At 40.6% G+C, this 23,929-nt stretch overlaps 1 protein-coding gene across 1 annotated transcript in view; it reads left to right on the top strand.

The window, feature by feature from the left end:
* The window catches only part of ALPK1 (alpha kinase 1), a 129,410-nt gene that overhangs the window by 72,470 nt on the left and 33,011 nt on the right, over positions 1 to 23,929 (top strand). Inside the window, exon 4 of the mRNA XM_060148602.1 lies at positions 2,888 to 3,042. Coding sequence (XP_060004585.1) covers positions 2,888 to 3,042 — 155 coding nt within the window. The remainder of the gene's footprint in view (positions 1 to 2,887; positions 3,043 to 23,929) is intronic.

The following is a 23,929-nucleotide window of genomic DNA, read 5'->3' on the forward strand; positions in this document are numbered from 1 at the left end:
GCTCGGTCAGGGGCGGACTGCTGGGGTTGGCTGAATCCAGTAAACCAATGGCGGAGGAACCCTGTGCTGAGCCATTGACAAACTCAGCATTCGCCCATCGCCACTGCCTGTTGCGTGGTCCACCCGAGCGCCATCAGTGTGGTTGGACACAGTCTGAACACGGAGCCTGTCCCTCGGCAGGTGGTTTCTGAGCAGCTCTAGCTCACGGGTCGGGCTGCCACCACCACTGATGTCATCACCCGCATGTGCTCCCAGAGAAAGGCATTAGTACAGGGTCACTTAAGGCGACAGGGCCAGCCGGTAGACTCGAACACAAACACTGTGGGTTTTATTCTTTTCCCTCTTCCTCTCAACCCCATCCCTTTTCTTCAGAAATTGTCATAGTCAGCATGGGTGACTAGTCCTAGCAACTCTAGCCCACTGGGATAGAGAAGGAACTGAAATCCAAAAAGAGATATATTTTTAAAACGTACTTCAGAGGCATCTTTTATTCAGTATTCCCCAGTGGACTATCCACGTTCTGGCACGATCTGTAAGGAAACGGTGGTATGAGGGGGAAAAAAGGATTTGTGACAAATATATCATCATGAAGAAATTTTGAAAATATTTAAAGCTATTCATTGCCAAAATGCAGTGAAATTCTGTGAATCCAGAAATCACATTTCTGTTGTCATTTAACTAATCCTTTGACCCCTGAGCTTGACACTCATGGACAGAGTATCCAAATAATTTATCAGAATTGAAGTACTTTTGAGAGTGAAAGAGCACTATTAATAAGTACACTATGATTACATAGGACTGTCCTAAGCAAACAGAACTGAATAGTCATCCTATTCATGACTATTTAGAAATATCATTTAAGAAATTTTCTCTATATGTATATTGGAAACATTTTCAGAGATTAAAATTATGTCAGTGGTGGTAAGAGGAGATTGTGACCACATAGGCTTCCAACCTTGTGGTTTTGCTTTCACTGGGGGAGTGCCATTGCACAGAGGGTGCTCAGTAGTTCTGGGTTACTGAATGGGGCAGGGGGTGGGGAGACAATGGTTTCAGTGTGATACTTGTAAGTTATCCTTAGTAGTCAGTCCAGATCGATCCTTCATTGACATAGCCCATGCATTATCCCCTCAATGCCAAGCAGTCCTTCCCCTCAGGAGACTTCCTTACATTTGTCCAGCTGGTGGCAAGGACTCAAGAAGACATCATGAACCAAGGCAGAGTTAGCTTTTCTTCCTTCTCTTCTTTTTTTTCACTCTCTTTGTCATATCTCTTTTGTCTTATTTAGCATGTCTCATGTAAACATGAGACTAATCTTTCTTTTAACCATCATGGTGTGATTTACAAAAGTGATAAGATGTGATGCCAGTTTTCAGGGAGCTGACAGTCCACAGTTCAATGAAAGGATAGATGTGGCTAGAGAACAGTGGGATGAACGCTGAAAGGAGCATGCACCTGTGGGTTTGGGAGCACTCATGAGGGACATCTCAATTCCACTGGGAGATCATGGCAGGGCTAATGAGAAGTGGCAGTGTTTGCGCTGAATGCTGAATGAAGTCAGTGGGCCTGAGCTTGGTCATGAGGCAATTGAGGGAGGGCAATGCAAACAGTGAGGACAGGATGTGCAAAAGTATTGGAGAATTTTGTGCAGAGCAATGGCCTGGTCCATCTTGTTTTTAGCAAAATGGATCAACAGTTTGGAAGATGAAATGGATGGGGGGAGATAGAAAACAATGATTCAGGAAAGAATTACTGATAATTAAAAGGAAGAAGTCGATTTTAGGATCCACAGAATTTGATAACCAATTAGATTCAGGGAGGAAGAGAGAACAAAAAGTCTAGACCAACTTCTGGGTTTCAGACTTGGGCGAGTCAGTGAATGATAGTAGCATTCATCAAAATAGAAAACAGAGAGGGAAATACAATATTTAGAAAAAAGGTGATGAGTTCAGTTTTAGATATGTTGAGTCTGAGATGTCTGCAAGACAAGCACCTGGAGATTTATAGCTGGCAGTCATATATACAAGTCCATGATACCTTATTCACAGCCCTGGAGGGGGGTCACATGTGCTGCAGAATTCAGAATTTTTTCAAATGTTAGAAAGGGAAGTATGGTGTATATACACTCCAGTAGAAGCTGGGGCAGCATCTACAGTCAAAAATTAAAATTTTCAGAACAAAATGTTGACTAATCTCACGATAACAAGATTATAAATAGCCTCTAGTCAATTCAAGTCTGGTTCAGGTGCCAAACTTAAAAAAAACCTTCTAGTTTGCAGAGCTTTTTGGGTTTCCCAAGTTTGGATAGGAGGTTGTTGACTTATATAATTAACTAGGTTTGATGTCTATTAAGAGATTAACTATATCTCCTAATGTGAAACAAGGCCATTTCATAATAAATTGATATGGGTTTTTTTGCATTCATTGTCTATATTCAAATGTAGTCCACAGGGAAAGTCTGAGGTGAGGTGAGATCTTAGAGGAGAAAAAAGAGGTTGTACAGATTGATTCTCTGCATTACCCAGCTGCCACAAGCCCCAAATGCCATTCCATCTCAGTCCCGTTCTCATTTTACAGGAAAAATAATATTTCCTTCGTTCCTTTCTCTGATTCTTCATGCAGAGATAGTCACTGAAGTGCTTTACTTCCTGCTAAAACCTTTTTTAATGCCTGACTACCCCAATTTACCCGTAGGGCGAAGTAGACCAGGGCCACCCCTGACAGATAGCTTTTTGCTATTATTCTTTGAGTCAGAACCACCAGGTTAGGCCAGCCAGCAAGAGGTAGGAAAAATTTTTTTGCCACTGAGGTGCTTCATCATAACATTGGTAACTCAACAGCCTTTTCTTTGACTGCAATTTCCTTACCTGAACTCTGACCTTTGCAGCTTCACTCCCCAGCGAGTTAAGAACCCTGATCCAGGAGGCAAAGGAAATGAAGTGGCCCTTCGTGCCTGAAAAGTGGCAGTACAAACAAGCTGTGGGCCCAGAGGACAAAACAAACCTGCAGGATGTGATTGGCGCCGGGTTGGAGCAGTTACTGGTAGGAAGAGCCACACCACCTGTTCCTCTGACACCCCCAAGTGAGGCATTTAGCCTCTAAGTGGTCTAATAGATTAAATTTCTTTGAAGCATAAAACAGCCCCTACCCTTATGGTCGGCTCTGCCAGATTGACTAATGTGTGTGGGGGGAAGCTTTTTAAGAGGGTTTGCTTGCCCATAAGAGCTTCTGTTGGAAAGGCAAATCAAGTACAAGTGAAGAAGTGTGGTCATGTCATGCTGAAATATTTGCATGACTTAAAAAAATATATATATTCTTTTCTTTTAAGTCTTTATTGAATTTGTTGCAATATTGCTTCTTTTTTTTATGTTTTGGGTTTTTGGCTGCGAGGTATGTGGGATCTTAGCTCCCCGACCAGGGATTGAATCCTCACCCCCTGCATTGGAATGTGAAGTCTTAACCACTGGACTGCCAGGGAAGTCCCTATTTGCATATTCTTGGTGGGCCAGAAGCAGTAGTTTTGATTCCACCATGCCTCATAGCATTTTTATTTTGAAATACTACTTTCTAAAAGTTGGGTAGGTTAAAAAAATAAATTCACCACTATTTCATCCATGTGACTTGCTGTCTAAGCTACTGAGGTCTGGCATGTCCCTTCCCTGAGCCCTGCCTGGAATCCTGTTCACTCCCTTATCTCCTCATGATTCACACTGTTCAGGAAGTATCATGTCAAAGTCATTGGCATGCTTATTCCTCAACTCATTTATTGGAAACTAATCAAATGGGTACCTCTACCTCAGATAGGAGAGAGCCTCAAGAATAACACATGAGCTCAGATTTGAGCTCAGATTTCAGGCTTAGGTTCTGGGGATGCTACTAGGAGTGCCATTTTCCTTTCTGATAGTGTTTGGTTTTTTTTTTCCTACATTCTCTTAGATGATTATCAAAGAAGAGACTCTATTAGCTTGTATTTTTTTCCTCACATAAAATATAGACGTTTGTCTGGAGACCAGGCATTACAAGCAATGATAATATTCCCAAAATTTTATTTTATTGGTTTACATGGGAATGTGTTTTGGGGTCATCCCAAAATAAATGTATAGATATAGACATTGTTTTTACCTATTAAAACAAAAATCCAGGGAAGATCCCCTAATCTATGTACACATAACAGCATTGTTGGAAACAATGACTCCAACAGTCATTACTGTGGTCCAGTCATTACTGTTACTGGAGGAACAGTAACTTCCCCCAAAAAAACTTTCCAGCCCTCCAAAAAACAAACACCCGAGGTTAAGCAGACTCAGGACCGCAAAGGAAAGTGAATACTTGGAACGAATTCAGTGGTGAACCAGGGGTTTTAAATAAGTGTGCTTGTTGTTAGTGGAGAAGTGGAATGGAACAAAAACTGTAGTGTGTATATCACTGTAGGGTTTACAAAATGCTTGCACATGCATCATGTCATTTAATTCTCAAAGTAGCCCTCCAGTGATTATTACCATTATCAAGCCCATTTTGCAGATGAGGAAATTAAGGTGCAGGGAGATTAACTTGCCTAGGGGAACAGACCAGTGAGTGGTGGAGCTGTGACTTAGCCCCTTCCTCCGTCCTGCTCCAGTTCTCCCTCTGGAAGCCTGAAGGAATGAACTTGACAGCACAGGTAGAAGTCCTGAAACTTGTTTACTCTAATGCAAGCTGTAGAGTAGAACTTTCTGCAATGTTGGAAATGTTCTATATCTCTGTTGCCCAATACATTTAGCCCCTGGCCACATGTGGCTCTTGAGCACCTGAAATGTGGCTCGAATGACTGAAGAACTGAATTTTTAGTTTTATTTAATTTTTAAAATGAACTCCTGTGTAAATAGCCACATGTGGCTAGGGCTACTGTTTAACCGGATAGTGCAGCTCTAAAGCAATGGTGCTTTAAGTTAGACCTCCCAACAACAGCACTAGCATCACGCAGAAACTGAGTCAGATTCCTGGGCCCTGCACTAGTCTTACCAAATCAAAAACTCTGGGTGTGAGGGCCTAGCAGTCAACATTAGACAAGCCCTTCAGATGATTCTGTTGCATGTTAGAGTTTAAGAATGACTGCTGCAAAAAATAGGGTGGCGATTAATTGGGCAGCTCTAAGAATCAGTCCATTAGGCTGCTTTAGCCCGTAATGTGTTTAACCTGGGAGCTCTTTGAACTCTGAGCATCATTTTCTTTAGATTACCCAGCAAGCTATAAATTAAAGGCAGACAGCCTGAACAGGAATGTGAGTGGAGAAGGGCTTGGAAAGCCCTATGTGATTCGGCCGGTGGCATATAAGAACTTTCTACGGCTTCCCCGGAAGGTAAGAGCAGGATAGCTTCACAGAGGGAGTGACCCCTGCTTTGGGGCTTAGAAAGTTCCTCTGAATTTCCAGCATAGGCTGAGAAGCTGAGATGCAGCACATCACTATAACCAGGGTTTTATTCCCTTCATTCCATGCACGCTTACCAGATCCCCCTTGCCGTATTCAAAGCTGGTGGTGACGTTGGCTGAAAAACTGAAAATGGTGTTTTAAAAACTTCCAGGTCTCGCTGCATTTGGGGTTAATGTGAGTTGAGAGACAAACAGCTCATAGTTGTTAGACTATTTCAGGAATCCATTCATTATTCCTTCTACTTTCCCTCTATATATTGCACGGATGTCACAATTGGGGGGAAGTAAAGGCATAGAGAATTTAAGAAGTTTGTGCCCCACTCACAAGATCACTCAGGCGCAGCTCTAAGAATCAGTCCATTAGGCTGCTTTAGCCCATAATGTGTTTAACCTGGGAGCTTTTTGAACTCTGAGCATCATTTTCTTTCGCTTACCCAGCAAGCTATAAATTAAGCAACCACACCTCCTAAAGACTCTCAGGATGCTTTCTTATTGTGTCAGACCCCAAGTGCACAACTGCTAAACCACTCTGTTTTGTAAATACGGAGAACTATAGCACCCTGTGAACTCGGGCTACTATTAATATCTTAGTTTGTCAAAAGTATCTCGAGGAAATTCCATGATCCATGATTTGTTTTTGTCCCGTTATCCACTGGTTTCAATATTACACTTTACTGAAGCTGGACAACCATGTTATAATATAATTGTGAGATTCTGTTCTTACATAAAAAATAGTTAAAGGCTGCTGAGTTTGTCTTTTCAGTTATCTCTTCTTACCGTTTTTTTATAAATCTAAATTTCCGTGATTTTTTTTTACCTTGAAATGAATCCTTCCCATAAAAAGTTTCCCTTCCATTTTAAAAATTAGCATTACACTTGGAGTGTAAACGCTGTCTTTAAGTTAATTCCACAAATAACAGGGCAAAGTTAAGCATAGAATTGTGCTGAGCGCCTGAGTTGGTAAAATTAAGGGTCATTTCTAATGTTCCTCTCTTAGGCTTAACTTAGTCAAGAAAAATTGTATGTGTTTTGTGCTCTCCTTTCTGTTCTCCACAGCCTCCCCTGTTTCCTCCCTCTCCTAAGTCCCCATCCCCCCAATCTTTTCTCCTTTGGTGTGTGGCCACAGACAGAAATTTATGGCAGGGGCCAACCTCCTTTACACTCCACACAAAGCTTGCTGACTTGAGAGAGTTTGTCTGCTCTCTCTCAGAAAAAACACCTGCAGCATGCTCCCCAAGAAACCTGGAGAGATGGGAGATTAATGTGGCTGTAATAGCTGGGCAGTGTTTTTGGTATTATGCCCTCTCCCCAGGTAGATGGGTCTTTTCTGAGATGATACCAATTATTTATTGCTGAAACATCTGTTGATAACTGCAGCTGCCCTTGCGAAACAAAGCATATCACGGGGTCACAGGCTATAGGGACCTAAAATCCTACCTCATGCTAGTTTTAGACTATTCAGCAACACCCTCAAGTCCATGGGTTACCGTCATCTTCAGTGTCTTATCGTGCCATAGAAAATACTTTGTAAACACTGCCCTGCCCTGCCCTACAAGCTTTGAAGTATTATTTCATCTTCATCGGTAATTTATATTCCAGTGCCATTGTACTGTGGGAAAAAGAGGGGGAACCTTTTTTGTTTTCCATTTAATTGTATATCGCCTGACACTTTGACCTGTATTATTAGTATTAGTCAGAAAAAGGATTTTCTCCCTCTCTTATTTAAAAATAAAATTTCAAGGGAAAGTAAGCGCTCCTTCAGCTCCTTTCACTCAAAACAATGTTTACACTCTGAGAGGGAAAGATGAAAAGCACAAGCAATTTTTTTCAACTGTCAGAGAAGGGCATTTCAGTTTTTGAAAGAGAACAGTAAGGCCCTTATAAATATCATTCAGCAAAACCTTTGATGGATTTTTCAAAAAGTATTGAAGGCTTTTAGCATTAGCTTCAGTTTAGCTTGGTTTGGGGAGGACAGAGCAGAGTTCTAACTAGTAAAACTGTCCTTGCTTGTGAGATGCCAGGACGCGAAGGCACTGGCCTCAATGTGATTTTCAACTTTCGTGATTTCTTCAGTGACTTTCACACTCCTGAAAAGGACAATTTCTACATGATTAAGAGAAAATATGAAAAGAAAACTTTTGAAAGGGAGATAAACGGCCTGTTTAGATTTGCGTGTCAGTGGCAGTTGGGAGCAGACAGGGCTGCAGGGCCAAGAATTGTTTCATAGACCAGGGTTTTGCGCATTCCCTGCAGATTTGGGGGTCCTGATGCAGGGACTGGCCTCTTCCCAACCCTGCTTCTGTGTGGGGAGGGAACCTGGATTTAGTGTGGTACCTCTGTAAAGAGACACACCGTTTATAGGTTGGCTAACTACATACAGTACAAGGAAATGAAGCAGGCTCACAATGAGGGTATTTTTTCCATTTCCTTTTCAACTTCACAACCATGAGGATGGACAACATGATAACTGTTACTCAACAGACTTTTAGGGAAATATCTGTGGTACCTTGCAGGGATTTGAAGAGAGACCAAAAAAATAACTGTTTTCTTATGCTCATATGGTTGAAAAACATTTGTGAATGAATCGAGTTTGATAAATTTAGCTTTCAGGATATTGTTTCTAATATGTCTCTTTAGATAATCTAGGTGTCTTTAAGTTGTTGATATTTGTAATTTTGAACTACTTAAAATATTAAAGCGTCAAGAATTAAAACATAAATAAATATGAATAAATGTAAGAATAGCTCATTACAAGACTGCAGGGAAATATTTTTAAATGTCTAGTATGGGGCTTCCCTCGTGGCGCAGTGGTTGAGAGTCCGCCTGCCGATGCAGGGGACGCGGGTTCGTGCCCCGGTCCGGGAGGATCCCACATGCCGCGGAGCGGCTGGGCCCGTGGCCCATGGCCGCTGGGCCTGCGCGTCTGGAGCCTGTGCTCCGCAACGGGAGACACCACAGCAGTGAGAGGCCCGCGTACAGCAAAAAAAAAAAAAAAAAAAAAAATGTCTAGTATGAGTAACCTGGAAGCAGAGAGGTAATAAAGAAGGGCCTTTAGCAAAAGATAACTAAAGTATGAATTTATTAGAAAATGAAATATGAGGTCAAAGAAAGATACGGGTATGAGGACAAAGTAAGGGGGTGAGATGCTATCCATGGGAACAATAAAATTTCCTCCATGAATAAGCTCTGGGTTAAAAGATGTTCTTAAAACTAATTTTAAGACCATTTATTTCAGGCACCAGTTTTCATATTAATAATAGAGAACTCAGAACAGTAATAGGTGCTTTTGGGGTTATGATTTGTTCAGCAACTTATTTTCTCAAATGAGATTTTCATCTTTAACTACGTCCTTTGGGGCTTTAATAACTGAAATCTTTTTCATCAGGATGCTAAAAGCAAAGTGAATATGAGCTGTATATTTATTCATTCAGGAAAACTTTATTGAGTATTAACATGTGGCAGGCATTTGATATAGAGCACTGAGAGTAATGCAAGAGAAATAGAAGACCTAATTCATGTTCCAGAAAAACTACCGGAGTGAAGAGATAGGGCAACCCTTTGTCAAAGGCCTGCTTGTTGGAATGGTTCCTCCCATTTTTTAACCACCAAATGTGTGGCGGGTAGTCAATACATATTCTTCTAATTCCTACAGACTTAGCCATATGACCTGTCCTACCAGTGAAGAGTGATTAGAAGTGACAGAAGCTTTATAAGCCATTGCATAGTTCAGCAATTGGGTGCTTTCCTTTGCCTCATGAGAAAAAGAAGGGCTACTCCCTCAGCCTGGATCCTGGAAAGGGCAAGATACATGGAGTAGAGTCTCCGAGTTGGAGACAGACTGCACCCAATGTGAAATATGAACAAACACCAAAAACTTTGTTGGTAAAGGCACTGAGATTTGGGGGGTATCACAGTTTAACCAAGTGTTATGGGTTGATTTGTTCCCCATCAAAATACCCTGATGTCCTAACTCTCAGTGCCTCAGAATGTGACTTTATTTGAAAATACTGCCATTGCAGATGGAATCAGTTAAGATGAGGTCATAGTGGCGTAGGGTGAGCCCTTAATCCAATCTGACTGGTGTCCTTATAGGAAGACAGCCTTGTGAAAACAGAGACACAGAGAGAATGCCATGTGACGATGGAGGCAGAGGTGGAGTTATGCAGCTACAGGTCAAGGAATGCCACGGATTTCTGGCAACACTAGAAGCTAAGAGAAAGGCAAGGAACATTAGAGAGAGCATGACCCTACTGACACTTTGATTTCAGACTTGTGGCCTCCAGAACTTTGAAACAACACATCTTTATGTTTTAAGCCACCTCGTTTGTGGTACTTTGTTATGTCACCCACAGGAAACTAGCACACCAAGTGAAAGCTGGCTTATGCACATGTAGAATATAATGAAACAAGAAAGCTTTCAAATGACTTCAAGATTCTTAGCATGTGGTCCTCTGCCCCCATAGGGAGGAAGGCAAAATAAACCACAGTCCAGTCAAGAACAGAATTTGTTCCAGAGAACATTTCAACAAAAGTAGTGTCTACAAGGGTAAAAATGTAGGTTCTGGTATCTAGTATCTGTATTATTTCATCCCTAAACATGACTGGAGAAAGTAGACTGGAGAAAACATATCACTCTTCCTACTTCATGCCGTTTTGAGCTGTAATACAGCAGCCCACTGAACATCTCCATTTGGATGTCCCAGATGGCTCAAGTCCAAGAGGTCAAAACCTGAACTCCTCATCTCCCAGCTCCTTCTCCCTCCGCCAACTACGTTTTATCCTCCTCCAGTGGTCACGTACCATTAAATGGTACAATGAACCACCCAGTCACCCCGGTCAAGCCCTCAACCCTCATTTCTTATTGGTTATCAAATCCTAATTTTCCTCTTAAATATCTCCCAAATGCATCTTCTTCAACCGTAGTGCAGCTATACTAGTTCAGCCCCTATTATCTCTTTAGACCATATCCAACCCTCTCCCTATTTCTAATCATGTCCCATGTGTCATAAGGATAGTAAGGTTATACTGCAGGAAAAAACCCAAACAACTCCAAAATTTTAGGGGTTTAAAGCAATAAAGATTTGTTCCTTCCTCTTGCTACATGTCCATCTGAGGGAATGTTGGTGGGAGTTCAGCCTTATGTCATTCCCCTTCAGAGACAGCTTGATGGGATACCTATCATTTAGAATATTGCTGGTTGCCATGGCAGGGGGAAGGGGAAATTGTGACTTGCACAGTGGCTCTTAAATACTTCCATACAGAAGTGACCATTGGTCAACATAAGCCACATAGTCACACCTCATTTCAAGGAGCCAGGGAAGCACAATTCTACCATGTGCTCAGAAGGAGGAGACCCAGAAATACATGGGCAGATAGTACCCATTATTGCCATGGCTCCCCAGCTTTTCTCCACACTGTAACCAAAGCCATCTTTCTAAAAGAGCAATCTGACATTTTTTCTTGCTTAAAATTTTTAGGGTGAGCGTGGAGGAATCTCAGTTAATTTAGAAATAATAAATAAATAACATGTATATTTTACAAAAGCATCTAATACTAATCCTGAACAATAAAATCTAAATAAATTTGAATGAACATTTTTATTAAAGTGGTGAGATTACAAGTTACTTTTATTCTTTATATTTCTTTGATTCCATAATAGACATCTCTTACCGTTATAAACAAAAATATGGAAGGGGATTGAGAAAGAGAAGAGCATCTGTTGTTCAGTTGCCCTTAAATCTAAATAGGATCAAATGTTCAAAAACCTAAGTGAGGATAGTAAAGTTATGCTGCATTGCTTCTCTAAGAGCATATAAAGTCAAATACTGAACTGCTCAGATTCTAATGGAGAAGCTAGCATCATTAATTAAATGACATCGACCATGCATCTTTTCACTGATAAAGTGAAGATTCAAAATGCAGTGCTCTTGTTTCTGATTCTTTTCTTTTCCCATTTGATGGCCTGCTGTAAGCTAAGTATCATTATTCTCCTGTTAAGTTTTTGGAGATCATTTTAGCACACATGTGTGAAGACACATACACACACTTATGTAATATACACATTATTACATATATCTACATAATTGATATTCATGAATACAAGTTATTTCTTTATCAAATGATAGAATACCAAACCTGGAGGGCAATTTAGAGGTCATCTATTTCAAGCCCATCATTGGATACATGAGCAAACTGAAACCCAGAGAGAGTAAGAAGTGGCTTGTTGTAAGTTGCACAGCCCATCAGTGGGAGCAGCAGGACCACAGCACCCAGGTTTCCTAGCCTGAGCCTGGCGTGTCCTCCGTCAGTCTACACAATTCCATCCTTCACACAGGGCTGTTGCAGTGCTGGGGCAGCCTTTCCCTGCTGTATTCCTATCATCTCTGCTGCCCTGTAACCTGCCCTCTGCCTTCTCTGTTAATGCGATTTGACTTTTTTACTCAGAGCAGAATTAATTGAGGCAAATTTTATAATTTCCAATTGCCAACATTTAAAACTTTAGTTTCCTCTGCTGAACATTATAGTTCTTCTTTTGAAAAGAAGCCAGCCAAAAGGTTCAGATCCATCAAAAATGAATTTCATTTAATAAGTAAAAATCAGGCACCAAGAGAATGGAGGCTTCGGAGGATAAATACTAGCCCCAAGGCCTCTGTGTATTCAGACTTCGAGATAGAGTATGATTAAAATCACCAAGTATTTAAAGCCTGCTCTACAACTGTGCCAAAAAACTGCCCCTTTTTATACGGTACTTTCAAGCTTCAATGGAAGATAAATGAAAATGGTGACTTGTCCTTAAAATTCAACCAGTGAAACTTTGGTTGCCACAGAATCAGGCATGCGAGTTATCCCTTTGATGAGGACTAACCCTATGGCATGGATTTCATGTCTCCCCATAATGAGGCCCAAAAGCTGAGCCAAGTCTTGGAGGAGTTCATCAAACTAAGACAAGTGGGCAGAGCAACCCAGCTCAAAATGCAGAAAATGAACAGATTGAAGTGTTGGGCAGAAAAAAGAAAGTGATAACCTCCAGAAAATGATCAGTCCTAGGGATGTGCTTATTCAGTCCTGTCGGCAAGTAAGAATAACATCACCTCCATAACATATCTGATACTGTTTATATTAGTTGAACCACAGTGTTGTACTGTATGTCAACAAACACCAAATACAGGCAATTTCATGTGATTCGATACGATATTCTCTTCACAACATATAATATTGATAAAACCCTGCAAAATATTTAGAATTGATTATGTCCATTTTGCAGATGAGATGATTAGCTCAGAGAGCTTGAGAGATGTTCCCCATCCATACTACTAAGTGTGGTGAAGCTGGGATATGACTCCAGACCTCCCCTCTGTGCCACCCCCATCTGCTTGCCACCATCCTTTGATGATATAGAATCACCTGCCCTGCTTATTAAACCAACTTGCCTCAGAGGGCAGAAACCAAAAATGTTTAAGCTCAACAAATTCATAGATGAGTGGAATTACTTCTTTCTTTTTTCGGATGTGTTTGTATAGAACAAAAGAAGATTTTCACTATCCCATTGATTAATTCGTTCTGAATCTGTTGTCTTTAATTTTTTTTTTTTTTGCGCATCAGTAAAAACTTTTGAGCAGTGCTACGCATACTATGTTATACATATTTCTTTAGGATAAAAAATATATATTCCCAAGTCCTACTACCCAGAGATTCTGATTTAGTGAATAATCATTCCTTAAGTTGACACTTCCTAGTTTAGTAGTCTGAGATTTTTTTAATGAGGTTTTATTAAAGCAAAGCTAACCCTTACTGTTAAAACATTTATTTCTGCTTTGCTTATGTAAATGTGATTCTCTTGGATAATAAGATTCTAAAGTGACAGATCAGTCTGTTTCTCTAATCATGCATCGCTCCTAAAACTGCAAAAGGCACAATAAAGCTCTCAGTCCTTTCAATGATAATTATTACTTTAAGAACAAGTAAAAAGCCCTAAGGACAATGAAGTTCAAACAGTTCTCTTTGTACTATATATCTGCCACTATTCTAGTATATGGTTTTGGTAACAGTGACAATGACAATCTTGATAAAATTAAGGTCATATAGGTAGAGATTAAGGAAGCTAACTTGGGAGCTAGACTGCCTGAGTTTGAATCCAAGTGCTGCCCCTTATTAGCTTTGTCATCTTGGGTACCTTACCTAAACAGTTGGTTTCCATTTTTCTACCTCTACAGTGGTAGTAATAACAGTGCCTACTTCATAGATTGTTTGGAGTATTAAGTGAGTGGATAACATAGAATGCTTAGAACAGTGCCTGGCACTCAATGAATGATAGCCCTTATTATTGTATAAGCTAATTGACAAAAGGACATGGCTTAGGACCAGGTGGGATTATTATAGTTATGAGGCAAGACAGATAGAAGCTAAGATCAAATAGCATAGTCAAGCCTCTAACTCAATTTTGCTATCAGGACATCAAAAAATGACTGTGATATATTTTCAGAATAATCCATTAACATGTATAGGCAACCTTTCAAACAATGCAAACAACTTAACATTCCAAATAGTATGTTAGTGAATCTGACAGTTTGAACTTCTCCATAAGAGTCCCTCCCCAAATACCACCAGATACGCACTGCCACTGTTTAAAAAAAAAAGGAGGGAAGTGGTGATCAATAATGAAGTTGTGGGAGGACCTAGACAGCAAGACTTAGGTTGTCATGCTAGCCACTTCCTCTGCAACTTCATTATTGATCACCTCTTCACTGAGTTAAGATAGAAGCTTCTTCTATCTCAGTGACAGCCACTGAGATAGAAGAAGCTTCAGGTGGTGGTGACTCAGTATTATGGATTGCTCCCTGCAGAGCCTTTGGGACAAAGCCTGAGACTTGTTAGCCTTAACCCTCAATGGAACACACTGGTCGTTAAAAGGGGTAATATCCACATGAGGTAGACTTAGTTCCCAGGAAACAAAGGAACACCCCACCATAAGTTACAAGGGTCTTCCAATTCCATATCAGTTAAAAAAGACTTTTACCTCTGACCTGACTTTGTACTCTTCGGGGAGGAGGGGCATGTTCCCATAAGCCCGAATGGTTGGGATATGGGAGAAGAATGCATCCTCTTCTTCATCAGATAACTCTTCCTCTCAGGACCCTTTTTTGGGGGACTTGCAGTTAATGCATTGACTCAAATTAGAATCCTAATTTGCAGTCTAAATATTAAGTTTTAATCTCCAACTCTGATACTCATCTGTGCTATAGTTTCTATAAGCCTCCCCACCCAACCCATTTAGCTGGGAATTTTCATCTTCAGAATGTTTACAGATCAGATAACACCGGGTCTGTCTTTCACTGTTGTCTTTTCAGTGAATATCAGATGCATCTAGGAGATGCTTAATAAATATTTTGTTGAATAAATGCATAAATTCCCACTAAACCATGTGCCAAGAATTATTTGCTACATTATAAAGCTTCAGGTGCAAAATTTTCCCCTATTAATGTAGCATATTGCAATGATGAGTTCCCTCTCATTTTTTTGAGATTAAGCTCATGGGCCCCAAATCTGTTAGTTCTGTCCACAGCAAAGTGTTATTTTGATTTTCATTTTTATTTTATGGTTATTTCTAGTGGAAAGGTCCTTTAAGAGAATATGGCTTTACTATGGTTTTATAGGCATTTTCATAGTTAGAAAAGAAAAAGGATCCCAATTTCTCAGGCTTCTCTAACATTTCTTTGTCACTGCACATAATCATGACATCGGTTTCACTAATAAATGTTTTCATAAAAATATGGACTTTATACCCAATGATAAAAGTCTATATTTTTAAAGCATGCTAGCTTGGAAACTAAAATCCCTCTGTATTCCTTTTGTCTGTTTTGATCTTCTTTAATTATTTGGTGTTTTACTCCCTGAAAAAAACTTTGATCTATCAATATTTTCACTTATGCCTCATATAACAAATAATCATGATCTAAAATCTGAAGTAGCACTAAGGCAGCCATGCATGCATATGTGAAAACAAATGAATCGGGGAAACAACTAGAGAGCCATGAACTAATTCATTTATTCAACAACTACTTATTGAGCCACTTTTCAAGGCACTGAGGCTACAGCAGTAAACAAAACAAAGTGCCTGGGCACTGACATTCAGTGTAAACGAAAAGCTTATATTTTGGTGGGGAAAAAGGAAATAAACAGGTAAACATTAAAAAATATACAATTTAATGTTGTAGGTTAAGTGCTATGAAGACAAATAAAGCAGAGTCAAGGAAAGGATAGCAAGTGGATATAGATACTATAATTTTAGAGAAATGCTCAGAGAAGGCTTCTTTGAAAGGGTAAATGGGGCCCAGATCTGAATGGGGGAGCCTTGCAGATAGCTGAGGGAAGAGCATTCCAGACAGAGGGAACAGTAAGTGTAAAGGCCTGAAGCACAAACTTGACTTGGAGGGTGAGCAGGGAGGCTGCAGAACAGTGAGAAATAATGAGAATGAGAGGAAATAGTGAAGTAGTCAGAGGCACAATCATATAGGGCCTTGTTGGCCAAGACAACAGATTTAAATTTTATTTTAATTGTGATGGGAAGTCGTGTTGAAGTTGAGAGCAGAGAATCAACATTATTATTTGATTTACATTTTAAAGGGATCACTTCGGTTGCTGTGTGAGAAATGTGGGGAGAAGGGGGAGAGGACTTAGGTGGCAAAGGGAGGGATTCAAGTTAGAAAGCTGTTGCTTGTATCCAAGCAAGTTTATAATAATGGCTTGAACTAAAGTGGTTGCTCTAGAGGAGGTGAAAAGTGGTCAGATCTTGTGCATGTTTTTTTTTCAACATCTTTATTGGAGTATAATTGCTTAACAATGGTGTGTTAGTTTCTGCTTTATAACAAAGTAAATCAGTTATACATATACATATGTCTCCATATCTCTTCCCTCTTGCATCTCCCTCCCTCCCACCCTCCCTATCCCACCCCTCTACGTGGTCACAAAACACCAAGCTGATCTCCCTGTGCTATGCAGCTGCTTCCCGCTAGCTATCTGTTTTACGTTTGGTAGTGTATATATGTCCATGCCACTCTCTCACTTTGTCCCAGCTTACCCTTCCCTCTCCCCATATCCTCAAGTCTGTTCTCTAGTAAGTCTGCATCTTTATTCCAATCTTGTCCCTAGATTCTTCTTGACCATTTTTTCTTTTTTTTAGATTCCATATATATGTGTTATCATACGGTATTTGTTTTTCTCTTTCTGACTTACTTCACGCTGAATGACAGTCTCTAGGTCCATCCACCTCATTACAAATAACTCAGTTTTGTTCCTTTTTATGGCTGAGTGATATTCCATTGTATATATGTGCCACATCTTCTTTATCCATTTATCTGTTGATGGACACTTAGGTTGCTTCCATGTCCTGGCTATTGTAAATAGAGCTGCAATGAACATTTTGGTACATGAATCTTTTTGAATTATGGTTTTCTCAGGGTATATACCCAGTAGTGGGATTGCTGGGTCATATGGTAGTTCTATTTTTAGTGTTTGAAGGAACCTCCATACTGTTCTCCATAGTGGCTGTATCAACTTACATTCCCACTAACAGTGCAAGAGGGATCCCTTTTCTCCACACCCTCTCCAACATTTATTGTTTGTAGATTTTTTGATGATGGCCATTCTGACTGGTGTGAGATGATAACTCATTGTAGTTTTGACTTGCATTTCTCTAATGATTAATGATGTTGAGCATTTTCATGTTTGAGCATGTGTTTGTTGGCAATCTGTATATCTTCTTTGGAGAAATGTCTATTTAGGTCTTCTGCCCATTTTTGGACTGGGTTGTTTGTTTTTTTGATATTGAGCTGCATGAGCTGCTTGTAAATTTTGGAGATTAATCCTTTGTCAGTTGCTTCATTTGCAAATATTTTCTCCCATTCTGAGGGTTGTCTTTTCATCTTCTTTATGGTTTCCTTTGCTGTGCAAAAGCTTTTAAGTTTCGTTAGGTCCCATTTTTTATTTCTGTTTTTATTTCCATTTCTCTAGGAAGTGGGTCAAAAAGGATCTTGCTGTGATTTAGGTCATAGTGTGTTCTTCCTATGTTTTCCTCTAAGAGTTTGATGGTGTCTGGCCTTACATTTAGGTCTTTAATCCATTTTGAGTTTATTTTTGTGTATGGTGTTGGGGACTGTTCTAACTTCATTCTTTTACATGTACCTGTCCAGTTTTCCGAGCACCACTTACTGAAGAGGCTGTCTTTTCTCCACTGTATATTCTTGCCTCCTTTATCGAAGATAAGGTGACCGTATGTGCATGGGTTTATCTCCGGGCTTTCTGTCTTGTTCCATTGATCTATATTTTTGTTTCTGAACCAGTACCATACTGTCTTGATTACTGTAGCTTTGTAGTATAGTGTGAAGTCCGGGAGCCTGATTCCTCCAGCTCCGGTTTTCTTTCTCAAGATTGCTTTAGGATTTCCCTGGTGGCGCAGTGGTTGGGAGTCCGCCTGCCGATGCAGGGGACACGGGTTCGTGCCCCGGTCCGGGAAGATCCCACGTGCCACAAAGCGGCTGGGCCCATGAGCCATGGCTGCTGAGCCTGCACATCCGGAGCCTGTGCTCCACAAGGGGAGAGGCCACAGCAGTGAAAGGCCCGCATACCGCAAAAAAAAAAAAAAAAGATTGCTTTGGCCATTCGGGGTCTTTTGTGTTTCCATACAAATTGTGAAATTTTTTGTTCTAGTTTGTGAAAAATGCCAGTGGTAGTTTGATAGGGATTGCATTGAACCTGTAGATTGCTTTGGGTAGTAGAGTCATTTTCACAATGTTGATTCTTCCAATCCAAGAACATGGTATATCTCTCCATCTATTTATACCATCTTTAATTTCTTTCATCAGTGTCTTATAATTTTCTGCATACAGGTCTTTTGTCTGCTTAGGTAGGTTTATTCCTAGATATTTTATTCTTTTTGTTGCAATGGTAAATGGGAGTGTTTTCTTAAATTCACTTTCAGATTTTTCATCATTAGTGTATAGGAATGCAAGAGATTTCTGTGCACTAATTTTGTATTCTGCTACTTTACCAAATTCATTGATTAGCTCTAGTATTTTTCTGGTAGCATCTTTAGGATTTTCTATGTATAGTATCATGTCATCTGCAAACATGACAGTTTTACTTCTTCTTTTCCAATTTGTATTCCTTTTATTTCTTTTTCTTCTCTGATTGCTGTGGCTAAAACTTCCAAAACTATGTTGAATAATAGTGGTGAGAGTGGGCCACCTTGTCTTGTTCCTGATCTTAGTGGAAATGGTTTCAGTTTTTCACCATTGAGAATGATGTTGGCTGTGGGTTAGTCATATATGGCCTTTATTGTGTTGAGCAAAGTTCCCTCTCTGCCTACTTTCTGCAGGGTTTTTATCATAAATGGGTGTTGAATTTTGTCAAAAACTTTCTCTGCATCGATTGAGATGATCATATGGTTTTTCTCCTTCAGTTTGTTAATATGGTGTATCACGTTGATTGATTTGCATATATTGAAGAATCCTTGCATTCCTGGAATAACCCCACTTGATCATGGTGTATGAATCTTTTAATGTGCTGTTGGATTTTGTTTGCTAGTATTTGAGGATTTTTGCATCTATGTTCATCAGTGGTATTGGCCTGTAGTTTTCTTTCTTTGTGACATCCTTGTCTGGTTTTGGTATCAAGGTGATGGTGGCCTCGTAGAATGAGTTTGGGAGTGTTCCTCCCTCTGCTATATTTTGGAAGAGTTTGAGAAGGATAGGTGTTAGCTCTTCTCTAAATGTTTGATAGAATTCGCCTATGAAGCCATCTGGTCCTGGGCTTTTGTTTGTTGGAAGATTTTTAATCACAGTTTGAATTTCAGTGCTTGTGATTGGTCTGTTCATATTTTCTGTTTTTTGTTGGTTCAGTCTTGGCAGTTGTGCATTTCTAAGAATTTGTCCATTTCTTCCAGGTTGTCCATTTTATTGGCATAGAGTTGCTTGTAGTAATCTCTCATAATCCTTTGTATTTCTGCAGTATCAGTTGTTACCTCTCCTTTTTCACTTCTAATTCTATTGATTTGAGTCTTATCCCTTTTTTTCTTGATGAGTCTGGCTAATGGTTTATCAATTTTGTTTATCTTCTCAAAGAACCAGCTTTTAGTTTTATTGATCTTTGCTATCGTTTCCTTCATTTCTTTTTCATTTATTTCTGATCTGATCTTTATGATTTCTTTCCTTCTGCTAACTTTGGGGTTTGTTTGTTCTTCTTTCTCTAATTGCTTTAGGTGTAAGGTTAGGTTGTTTATTTGAATTGTTTCTTGGTTCTTAAGGTACGATTGTATTGCTATAAACTTCCCTCTTAGAACTGCTTTTGCTGCATCCCATAGGTTTTGGGTCGTCGTGTTTTCATTGTCATTTGTTTCTAGTTATGTTTTGATTTCCTCTTTGATTTCTTCAGTGATCTCTTGGTCATTAAGTAGTGTGTTGTTTAGCCTCCATGTGTTTGTATTTATTGCAGATTTTTTCCTATAATTGATATCTAGTCTCATAGCATTGTGGTCAGAAAAGATACTTGATACGATTTCAGTTTTCTTAAATTTACCAAGGCTTGATTTGTGACCCAAGATATGATCTATCCTGGAGAATGTTCCATGAGCACTTGAGAAGAATGTGTATTCTGTTGTTTTGGGATAGAATGTCCTATAAATATCAATTAAGTCCATCTTGTTTAATGTATCATTTAAAGCTTGTGTTTCCTTATATATTTTCATTTTGGATGATCTATCCATTGGTGAAAGTGGGGTGTTAAAGTCCCCTACTATGATTGTGTTACTGTCAATTTCCCCTTTTATGGCTGTTAGTATTTGCCTTATGCATTGAGGTGCTCCTATGTTGGGTGCATAAATGTTTACAATTGTTATATCTTCTTCTTGGATTGATCCCTTGATCATTATGTAGTGTCCTTCTTTGTCTCTTGTAATAGTCTTTGTTTTAAAGTCTATTTTGTCTGATATGAGAATTGCTACTCCAGCTTTCTTTTGATTTCCATTTGCTTGGAATATCTTTTTCCATCCCCTCACATTCAGTCTATATGTATCACTAGGTCTGAAGTGGGTCTCTTGTAGACAGCATATGTATGGGTCCTGTTTTTGTATCCATTCAGCCAGTCTGTGTCTTTTGGGTGGAGCATTTAATCCATTTACATTTAAGGTAGTTATCAATATGTATGTTCCTATTACCATTTTCTTAATTGTTTTGGGTTTATTATTGTAGGTCTTTTCCTTCTCTTGCGTTTTCTGTCTAGAGAAGTTCCTTTAGCATTTGTTGTAAAGCTGGTTTGGTGGTGCTAAATTCTCTTAGCTTTTGCTTGTCTGTAAAGGTTTTAATTTCTCCATCAAATCTGAATGAAATCCTTGCTGAGTAGAGTAATCTTAGTTGTAGGTTTTTCTCCTTCATCACTTTAAATGTGTCCTGCCACTCCTTTCTGGCTTCCAGAGTTTCTGCTGAAAGATCAGCTGTTAACCTTATGGGGATTCCCTTATGTGTTATTTGTTGTTTTTCCCTTGCTGCTTTTAATATGTTTTCTTTGTATTTAATTTTTGATAGTTTGATTAATATGTGTCTTCACTTGTTTCTCCTTGTATTTATCCTGTATGGGACTCTCTGTGCTTCCTGGACTTTATTAACTATTTCCTTTCCCATATTAGGGAAGTTTTCAACTATAATCTCTTCAAATATTGTCTCAGTCCCTTTCTTTTTCTCTTCTTCTTCTGGAACCCCTATAATTCAAATGTTGGTGTGTTTAATGTTGTCCCAGAGGTCTCTGAGACTGTCCTCAGTTCTTTTCATTCTTTTTTCTTTATTTTGCTCTGTGGTAGTTATTTCCACTATTTTATCTTCCAGGTCACTTATCCGTTCTTCTGTCTCAGTTATTCTGCTATTGATCCCTTCTAGAGAATATTTTATTTCATTTATTGTGTTGTTCCTCACTGTTTGCTCTTTAGTTCTTCTAGGTCCTTGTTAAATGTTTCTTGTATTTGCTCCATTCTGTTTCCAAGATCTCAGATCATATTTACTATCATTATTCTGAATTCTTTTTCAGGTAGACTGCCTATTTCCTCTTCATTTGTTAGGTCTGGTGGGTTTTTGCCTTGCTCCTTCATCTGCTGTGTGTTTCTCTGTCTTCTCATTTTGCTTAACTTACTGTGTTTGGGGTATTCTTTTTGCAGGCTGCAGGTTCGTAGTTTCTGTTGTTTTTGATGTCTGTCCCCAGTGGATAAGGTTGGTTCAGTGAGTTGTATAGACTTCCTGGTGGAGGGGACTAGTGCCTGTGTTCTGGTGGATGAGGCTGGATCTTGTCTCTCTGGTGGGCAGGTCCACGTCTTGTGGTGTGTTTTGGGGTGTCTGTGACCTTATTATGATTTTAGGCAGCCTCTGTGCTAATGGATGGGGTTGTGTTCCTGTCTTGCTAGTTGTTTGGCACAGGGTGTCCTGCACTGTAGCTTGCTGGTCGTTGAGTGGAGCTGGGTCTTGGCCTTGAGATGGAGATCTCTGGGAGATTTTCACCTTTTGATATTACGTGGAGCTGGGAGGTCTCTTGTGGACCACTGTCCTGAACTTGGCTCTCCCACCTCAGTGGCACAGCCCTGACGCCTGGCTGGAGCACCAAGAGCCTGTCCTCCAAACGGCTCAAAATAAAAGGGAGAAAAAAAAAGAAGAAGGTAAAATAAAATAAAGTAAAATAAAAAAATAAAGTTATTAAAAATAATTACTAAGAAAAATTTTTTAAGTAATAAAAAAAACAAAACGGACAGACAGAACCCTAGGACAAATGGTAAAAGCAAAGCTATACAGACAAAATCACACACAGAAGCAACACATACTCACAAAAAGAGAAAAAGGTAAAAAATATGTATGTATCGTTGCTCCCAAAGCCCACCTCCTCAATTTGGGATGATTCATTGTCTATTCAGGTATTCCACAGATGCAGGGTACATCAAGTTGATTGTGGAGATTTAATCCGCTGCTCCTGAGGTTGCTGGGAGAGATTTCCTTTCTCTTTGTTCACACAGCTCCCGGGGTTCAGCTTTGGATTTGGCCCCGCCTCTGCGTGTAGGTCACCGGAGGGCATCTGTTCTTCTCTCAGACAGGACAGGGTTAAAGGAGCAGCTGCTTCGGGGGCTCTGGCTCATTCAGGACGGGGGGAGGGAGGGGTACGGATGCCGGGCGAGCCTGCGGCGGCAGAGCCCAGCATGACGTTGCACCAGCCTGAGGCGCGCCGTGCCTTCTCCCGGGGAAGTTGTCCGTGGATCCTGGGACCCTGGCAGTGGCGGGCTGCACAGGCTCCCCGGAAGGCAGGTGTGGATAGTGACCTGTGCTCGCACTCAGGCTTCTTGGTGGCGGCAGCAGCGGCCTTAGCGTCTCATTGCTGTCTGTGGGGTCCGCCCTGTTAGCCGCGGCTGGCGCCCGTCTCTGGAGCTCCTTTAAGCAGCGCTCTGAATCCCCTCTCCTCGCGCACCAGGAAACAAAGAGGCAAGAAAAAGTCTCTTGCCTCTTCGGCAGCTCCAGACCTTTACCCGCACTCCCTCCCTGCTAGCTATGGCGCACTAACCCCCTCAGGCTGTGTTCACGCAGCCAACCCCAGTCCTCTCCCTGTGTTCCGACCGAAGCCCGAGCCTCAACTCCCAGCCCCGCCTGCCCCGGCGGGTGAGCAGACAAGCCTCTTGGCTGGTGAGTGCTGGTCGGCACCGATCCTCTGTGCTGGAATCTCCGCTTTGTCCTCCGCACCCCTGTTGCTGTGCTCTCCTCCGCGGCTCCGAAGCTTTCCCCCTCTGCAGTCTCCGCCCGCGAAGGGGCTTCCTAGTGTGTGGAAACCTTTCCTCCTTCACAGCTCCCTCCCAGAGGTGCAGGTCCCGTCCCTATTGTTTGTCTGTTTTTCTTTTTTCTTTTGCCCTACCCCGGTACGTGGGGAGTTTCTTGCCTTTTGGGAGGTCTGAGGTCTTCTGCCAGCGTTCAGTAGGTGTTCTGTAGGAGTTGTTGCACATGTAGATGTATTCCTGATGTATTTGTGGGCAGGAAGGTGATCTCCGCGTCTTACTCTTCCGCCCTCTTGAAGCTCCTCCAGATCTTGTGCATGTTTTAAAGGTAGAGCCAACAGCATTTGCTGATGGATTAGATGTAGAGTATGAGAGAAGGAGAAGAGCCACAAACTTAGAATGAAACCTCTGAAGTTTTGTCCCTCAGCAAATGAATGGATGAGTTGTCATTACTGAGATGGAAAAGCAAGTATGGAAGAGAAAATAAAGAGTTTTGTTTTAAACATGTTAAGTTTGAGATACCTAACTGACATCCACATCAGGCTATTTATTGTCTAGGCAATTTCATACACTAGGCAGCATTGCAAGAAAGAGACTCAGGATGGTATTTAAATTTGGGATTGTCAACAGAAGTGATATTTGAGGCCAGGGGACAGTCTAAGTGAATGTAGCTAGAGAAGGGAAGCCGTCTTAGGACTGAATCCTAGGGCTTTAACATTCAGAGGCTGGAAAAGA

Source organism: Lagenorhynchus albirostris, chromosome 4, assembly GCF_949774975.1.
Source record: "Lagenorhynchus albirostris chromosome 4, mLagAlb1.1, whole genome shotgun sequence".
Classification (NCBI taxonomy): domain Eukaryota; kingdom Metazoa; phylum Chordata; class Mammalia; order Artiodactyla; family Delphinidae; genus Lagenorhynchus; species Lagenorhynchus albirostris.